The sequence below is a fragment of the Trichoplusia ni genome, chromosome 15 (genome assembly GCF_003590095.1).
Source record: "Trichoplusia ni isolate ovarian cell line Hi5 chromosome 15, tn1, whole genome shotgun sequence".
NCBI classification, from domain to species: domain Eukaryota; kingdom Metazoa; phylum Arthropoda; class Insecta; order Lepidoptera; family Noctuidae; genus Trichoplusia; species Trichoplusia ni.
Window position 1 is genome coordinate 2387996 of NC_039492.1, and position 8271 is coordinate 2396266.

An 8271-nucleotide genomic window follows, 5' to 3' on the forward strand; every position below is an offset into this window, starting at 1 on the left:
TACGTTTAATGTGAGTTTTCTTAGTTTTTTCTCAGTTTCGTCATTTACGTATAGGGTTTAAAGAATGGGTTTACAGAAAAACATAGAAAAATATATTTTACTGCCTGCGTACTTATATTGAACCTGATGCTATTACTTATAACATCTGTCCTAGCCTTGTTTTCTGGGGTAAAACGCTGATGACGTCATTCAACGCCGACGGGTAGGGGATATGTCGGCCTGTCGCTGTCTTAAAACACCCCAGGCAGTTTCAGTTGCTTTAACAATAAAAGTCCGATAACTTTCCACTACTGAGCAAATTCTATTTTCGTTTCCATAATGGGAGTATTGATCAGCATCACTATAATGTGTATAAATTACGATTCATTTAAAACCAATTCTAAAACTACGGTTTCGACAATGTTCAGTATTTGTTTACACACTGTGTCTATGTTTCTTTTTTCTAATCTACTGTCGCTGTAAATTTCTTAAGAAAAAAGCAAACCTTAAATAATAAATAGAGCAAGCGATATATCATCATCATCATCATCATCATCTCAGCCTATAGCAGTCCACTGTTGGGCATAGGCCTCTCCAATAGCAATATATACTAAAGATTAATCCTACCATAAGACAATCACAGGTAAGTATTATTATTATTTCAAGTATTCTTCAACATTATAATCTGAAAAACTAAAAAAAATTGTAACCAAAATTATTTTCGGCAACCCTACAGAAATATACTTAACTCCGACATGTCTTGGAATTTGATATCGCAACAAGATCTTAACACGTCATAGTACGATCAGAACAGTTTGTTTATGTAATGTGAACATGGAAAATGAACTAACTATACTCACAAATGTATAAGAATTAGGGAATATTCCTTGTGTTTCTTTATAACACCTTTTAAGTAGTTAAATCAAACATCACATCCTTGCTCTGTTGGGGTCGGCTTCCAGTCTAACAAGCTGCAGTTAACTACCAGAGTTTAAGAAGGAGAGACTGCTTATTTGACCTCCTCATCCAAAGTACCTGTGAAACGCGATTACCCTGGGTCAGACGACTGTCCCGAGGAACTCGTTATGACATAGATAGTCACCCGTTCCCGGACCGACCTTATCAAGTTCTTGAGGAGGACTTTATCGATCAGCATGTGCAGTTGAAGCTCAGCCACGAGCGTAGTCAAAATAAAAATCAAAATGTTTTTATATATTTTTAAAACGTACATTACAGAACTAGTGACTATAGTCGCGCGGCTGAAGAACCGGGAAGGTTACGACCTGAAAAAAGAATGTGAAAATATTGTACAACTTATAATATTAAATTGTTGTTTTTTTTTAGTCAACCGAAAAAAAAAACAATAATTATGAATTTGAAGCTCCAAAATATTATAATTTATTCTACCAATATACCTCTTTAGCTAACACGTCCCAAATTCCCTAGCGATAATAGGCTTATCCTAAAATGTATCGCCTACAATATAACCAAGTTAACAGGAATCCTAAACGAAGGATGTGATTAACGAGCGAACTATTCACTAATAGTAATTAAGACTCACTTGCTTTCCACGAATATGTTCAAAATCGTTGTGATTAGCTTTTCATTGCCTATATGGAAATTCTGAGAACATTTCGTATGAAGTACTTATTAATTGCTTTGAAGTTATTTTCAGCAATAGGGTGTTTAAATAAATCTAATAATTTTAACTTGTTTAGTCTGTAATACTGAATTAATTTTATCACATAGATAAATAAAAAGTATGATAAAATTGTTATTAGCCCCCACTACTATGCTTAAGTTCACTTGCTAGTCAAAATCGTATCGGTGAGTGACGTCACACGAGATTTTAAATCACATTCTCGTCACTTGTCTAAAATCAATGTCGTATATCTTCATATATTCAAATGATGCGTGACGTTGTTTGTCCGCGATAGACCCATAAACTACTCAACCGATTTAAATGAAAGATGTTCACCGTGTGCAGTTGGATCCAACCTTACGTCTCTGTCTCTCATCATCTATATCTTTAATTTTTATCTGTATTGTTATCATCGACTGTTAAGTGGTACTAAGTTCGCGCAGTCAGCTTGTATTTAATGCTTTCTATTCGCGACTACACCATGTTATGGAGAATCGTCTGTGCCAGTAGCTACATTTATAAAACTCTTGATAATCATCTTCAAGCATCGTTAATTATTAGAAACAACACAAGCTATGTTTCTAGAATAATTACTGCCGAATAATTTACCCCGGTCTTACGGTTTTTGGTGTGGGGTCAATGAAGCGGTTGCGCCGGACGTCCGGATCAGCCGGTAAATGAGCCGGCCCGGCACCGGATGGTGTGCATAAGACGGCAAGATGGTAATTACACCTTGGTGAAAATGATGAGGTCTGCAATTCTTCGGGGAGATCGTTGAAGGGAATTAATGAGGAACTCATGACAAAAGTAAAAAGATAAATTATTCTTTGGAAAATAATGCCTAAAGTTTGGGGTACATTTAAAAGAAATACAAGTTTTCCAAAATAATTAAGCAAGTTGATACATTTTTAAAAAGACATGAAATGCAAAACATAAAAATACAAATCAAAGCACAAAAACTATCGAGAAAAATACTTTTTTTTTCGTTATCAAAGCACAGATAAATATGTTTCATTAAAAATAATCATTCAAACGAAAACGGGGTAAGCCCCAAAACTAAAAAAAGTAAAAATAAACACCAAATTCGCACTCAAATGCATAGATACCAGTTATCTTATCACCGAGTTACCGTCATGTTATCAGCCGGTTATTTCAATCAGTCGATATTTTGACGCACAACATACAACAATATATTGCATCAATATTATATTGTGTTATAGTTTGGTTTCATAATGGAGGAAACCTCACCTGATGGCAAAGCCTTTGGTGCAAACCCTTCAAATTCGAGGTAAGTTATCAATTGAAGTTTAAGACATTCTAAAACTAATTCTATTACTAGGTACTTATCCATCAAGTTTTCGTAGAGACTGAGAGAGGTAGAGACTGTCAATTGTTTGCCTGAGATGCTTTGTTGTTTATCATTGTAGGTCCTAGTTTACAAAATATATAAGGTATACAAGAGAGACTTGCATGCCCGTTATTTTCAAATGTGATTTTGAAAAAAAGTTTAGTTTTGTTGAATAAATTGAAAATTCAAACATCTCGGAGCAACATGAATTCCATATAAAACTTTAAGTCAAAATGAAATTATAATAATCTGTTTGCAAAAATACATATTAAAACGTAAATAAGTCTTAGGTATATGAACAAAGAACAGCAAAATGTGATGTAATTCTGCCTGTATCATTGTCCAACGTAATCTAGAAAGTTACACTAAACTTCATTTTGAATTTGATTTGATATCCATATCTTGGTGAGAAAAACAATAGCCATCTGTTTTTGTTTATATAAGAGGCCATTTTGAGAATTTGCTTAGCCTTGAGTCACAACTGCTATTTTGACAAATTGAAAAACACTTCACCATATTTTAATGCCTTAAATTTTCACCCACATTAAAACGTGTTTAAACTAGCGATGACCTCGGGTAAATTTGTTATCCGAGAGTTACCAATGTCAGGACACTAAGAAAACGTATTCCATATATCCTCAACAGTTTACCCGCGGACATCAGAGATGAACAAAATAAAAATAAATTTAAGTCTAAATTAAAAAAAATAATTAATAAATACTCTGCCATAATAACACTCCTTTATAAAATTAATATTAAGTAAAACCTTGTTAGGTTTATATAATTATGTGTATAATTTAAGTTTTTATATACTTTTGTTTTGTGAGACACTGTACTATGTCATAAGTATAAACTGTACCTGTAATAACTGAATAAATAAATAAATAATAGTTTAACAATTAAGTCTTTTTTTCCAGTAATCCATTCGATGTGCCCGGTGATGAAGGACCCAAGTTCAACAAGGATTCTCTATACTATGACATGAGTGGTGACAAGTACCTCGTCATACTAAACCATCACGAGTTCCAGAGCACTAGATATTTTAGGTAAGTTTTTGTTCAGGGTAAAAGAAAGAATGAAAAAGTTTTAATTGGTACAGCATAAAAATTAAGCATTACATTTACCAAAAAAAGTGTACCCTGCTGCTGCACCAAAAAAAAGCCACAGTTCAGCATTAATGCCAGGCAACTAGGGCCTGCGCTGATTTTCAACTGAGCCTTGGTGTTGAGTGACGGATGTCACCTAGTTCCATATAAATTAAATAAATACATAAATGATTAACAAAAAAAAATAATATTAATAAACATAACAGAAAAACAACTAATAGTGAACCACACTAATTACAATACATTCATAAAACAAATAAAAGATCAATTAACAAGTTCGGAAGACAAAGAAACAGGTTTTTAAAGACTATACAGCCCGTACACGATTAATACTCAGTTGAATACTTTGAAACAATTCTGACAATTCACTTCAGACGTAATGGGGTACTGGATTTTGCTTAGGCCTCCCAAGGGCTTAACCAAACTAATTCGAAATCGAATATAGAATAATGTGTGTCCTATGTAAGATTTTTAAGTCTGATGTGCTGACAGATATCAGATACCTGATATGAGCTGTCTGTTGGTTATACGGTGGATTTTACTCCACGTTTAGCCGATTGGTTGAGGCGACATGTTACGGGTTTGATACCCGCGTGGGATAAGCATTTTTACTAAGCATTTGCGTGGTTCAAGAATTCTTGTCCTGAGTCTGGGTGTCTTTGTACATGTGGCAGGATTAAAGAAGTTAATTTGAGAGTCGTTTTAAAAGAACTGAATTTGAATAAGCTACATAATACAGTTTACAATGATTCAGTATTTTCCGGAGTCAGCTAGGAATTTTTCAGTATATTTTGACTATTACTACACTTATATTTTACTGAGGTATAGGAACCTTGTTACACCAAGGCCCACGTGACGTCATTCTGACGTAAAATGCAGCAATAAAACGACTGAAAGAAATGCTCTGTCAATGTTAGGTGTCAAGCTTTTATTAATTGCTCAACAGGAGCATGGTATTAGATCGCGTAGTTATTTTGAAACGTGATTATGTTAACCGTTTTTTGCTGACTGCAGCAGTTAGTTATTATACTCGTAGTTTGGGAGAAATAGGAAAATATATTCAACATTTGTAATTTATTCTATAAATTAATAATTATTCAAATATTTCGTCAGAGAGAATTATTTATTTAACAACGATTCACTCAGCCGTGTTAGTTGGATAACTCTGACTCAGGAGCTAATGGTGACATGCATATAAAAAAAAAATGGATTACAACCAGAAATCAGAATTATTCCTCAAATGAAATGCGTAATATTGATGTTTTACAGATTCCGGAAGCCAAGCACTAGAAATGGTACAGACAACGATGTGAAGAGCTTGACGGAGGTTTTCAAACATTTCGGATTCGATACCTCCAATGTATTCAGAAACTTGGTCTATGAGGACATTATCAAGAACCTTACAGCCAGTGAGTATTCAATGCTTTCACAATCATAAAGAGACGATACACAAGGCTACTACGACGTGCATACAAATCTATTCATAAATGCAAAGCCACCACGAAATAACAGTGTATTTGACAAAATAACTATTTAGTACGTCAGACTGACCAAGAAATATTGCACTCGTACTTTTTTCCTTGTAAACAAAAAAATGAAAGGCATACGTTGATTTAAAATATCGTGTGACGTCACTTACCAATACGCTTTTTACTAGCAAGTGATGTTTTTAGCCCTCTCACTACGAAACTTAAATTATTTTTAGCTTACTTACTTTTGAACAAGTATGAAAAGAAAAATTGATTTTCAATATTTTTATGGAAATCATACAACATACAGATTATTAGACTTACTCAAATACTCTATTGCTTGTTTACCTTTTTTTCCGGGGTGAAACACACGTGGGTCTTCAACCCACGTCGAGGGCATATGTCGGACTTTCACCGACTAAAAACACCCCGGGCCCCGTCTACTGCTATAGCTAGAGTCACGGGATCGCTCGCGCATACTCTGCGCGACTCTGGCATTGCTTGTTTACCTAGCCCATTGTATCCCATTGTTGGTGCAAAAGCGACCCGAAAACCTTAGACAATTCTCTATTCTGGATCACATAGAACCAGCTTACGTGGTAAATTGTCTCCCATTATGTGGTGACTTTTGCCCAGCGGGCTGAATTTAAATGCGATCTACGAACATGCCATGTTCTAAGGAAGGTTTATTTTCCCAGTCGCCACACAGGACCACTCGAAGACATCGTGCATCTGCGTCGCGATCCTCACTCACGGAGACAAGGGAGGCGAGCTGCACGCGGCAGACAGACCCTACCTGCTCAGTGACGTCATGAACATCTTCGAGAAACAACCGAGTCTCGTCAACAAGCCTAAGTTGTTTTTCGTTCAGGTAAGATTTAAGATAAGAGATTTTGTCTCGTTCGTAAGATAGTCGATGAGGAAAACTATTACAAAAAACTGCAATGACGTAATAACACCTATTTTAGAAGCTAGTGGTCAAAAAAAAACATTATTTCAAAGCTTTTATTGTTATTAATCAAAGATCCATAGATATTTTAATGCATTGAGAGCAATTTTGATCAGAGGGTTTTTTAATTTCAGAAATTTACTTTTCCGACAAAACCTTTTAATAATATTAAAAAGCTGAAGTTTTTTGATTGAACACGCTAACAAAGATACTACCAATTTAAAAAAAAAATACAGTGCTAGATTGCCCTTTCTAGCCCATTTATTGAGTAAAATCATCATGCTATTATTAATATGGGAGAGCTGTAATTAAATATGTAACAAAAACGGAGAGAAGATTTATATTATATATATACTCTAAAAATAATCCGATTTTAAAATTTCTAATTTATAGTAACCGATCTTCATAACAACCGATCTTTGAATAATACAATGTTTCGTATTGTATTGCATAAAGGAACTATTGGTTTCAGGCTTGCAGAGGTGCCAACGCCGACGATGGGATGACTGTACAATTAGACAGCGAGAATGTCATGACTGTACCTTCACATGCCGACTTCCTTCTGCTCTGTTCTACTGTTGAAGGTATGAACTAGTCCAGATTCAATAGAATGGAATGATGTCACAAGAATAGAGAAGTTGTGTCTTGTTTTCATTGTAACTGATTTCGGGACGGTATACTTGGAATCGTCTGACGACGGTAATTGGATGTCTCTGTTAACATAATTACATACATATGTAAGTAATATATGTACGAGTACATGGAAAAAAAACATTACAATTTTGCTTCGCTAAAAGGTTTTCCATATGTCTGTAGCTTTTTGAAAAATGACGTGAACTTTTAACAACTTTTCCTTATTTATTTATTTTTATATATCCTGGGACAACTCACACACGGTTATCTGATCGCAAACATAAATTGACCAAATAACAGTGAATGGAATTTATGCGTGATGTCTCTCTTTTGTCTAAACTAGCTCTCTCTCCTAACTTTTAAAGCAGATCGTCTTTGCTTATTTTTACTTTTTAGATAAAGGCGAAAATACACGTCTTATGTTTTTTTTAACTATCTGTTTGACCCATTTTTTGTATTCATTTTCCTTAGACTACCTTTCCTACCGAGACATCAACGGATCGTGGATGATCCAAGCGTTGTGCCAGGTCATCAGCGAGAACTACGAGGACCTTGACCTTCTCCACATGATCACATTAGTCAACAGGAAGGTCGCCTACGAAAGGGTCACTTACACAAGAGACGCCAAGACTCACAACAAGAAACAGATGCCAGAAACTAGATTTACTTTGACAAAGCTGTTGAAATTTTCAGCTGAATCCCAATGACTGTGCTGTAATATGTGTTGATTTTTGTTTATTAAAGTTATATTCATTTCAAATTGTTTTTTAGTTGTAATCGTTGTTCTTCGTATCTTTTTACCACGCTTTTATTGATTAGGTGTTTGGTTGCAATAACTTAACAAATTATTTTATAAAGCATCTGTTTACACTCATCACATCTTATGAAAGAATTTAAGTGAAAGGCAACTAAGCTTTAGCCTATCAGATTGATAATTCTAAAATCCTACCGATAAACTAATAAAAGACCAAATTTAAGTCCATTAAACCATATTAAGATTATAGATATTGATACTAAGAACTCCAAAAAAACCATTGACATACAAACCATTATCCATCATATCAAAAAGCAAGATACATTTCATACCACCAGAATACATTCCAATTTATTAAAGTAATCCTCATATTAATAAAGAATCCAATCAC

The 8271-nt window shown here is 34.5% G+C and overlaps 1 protein-coding gene across 1 annotated transcript; it reads left to right on the forward strand.

Annotated features, from left to right (window-relative positions):
- The first annotated feature begins 2788 nt into the window (after positions 1–2788).
- LOC113501324 (caspase-like) lies at positions 2789–7886 on the forward strand. The gene is made up of 6 exons (XM_026882446.1): positions 2789–2909; positions 3887–4015; positions 5345–5484; positions 6243–6415; positions 6966–7077; positions 7598–7886. Exons 1-6 carry the CDS (start codon positions 2854–2856, stop codon positions 7831–7833), a joined length of 846 nt encoding a protein of 281 aa, XP_026738247.1. The 5' UTR covers positions 2789–2853; the 3' UTR covers positions 7834–7886.
- Positions 7887–8271: the final 385 nt, after the last annotated feature.

Bases quoted from the DNA above. Each gene is read 5' to 3' on its own strand.
- LOC113501324 (XM_026882446.1), top strand. From the start codon at position 2,854: ATGGAGGAAACCTCACCTGATGGCAAAGCCTTTGGTGCAAACCCTTCA. The intron at 5,485-6,242 runs GTGAGTATTCAA...TTATTTTCCCAG, and splicing joins TATCAAGAACCTTACAGCCA to TCGCCACACAGGACCACTCG. The intron at 6,416-6,965 runs GTAAGATTTAAG...TATTGGTTTCAG, and splicing joins CTAAGTTGTTTTTCGTTCAG to GCTTGCAGAGGTGCCAACGC.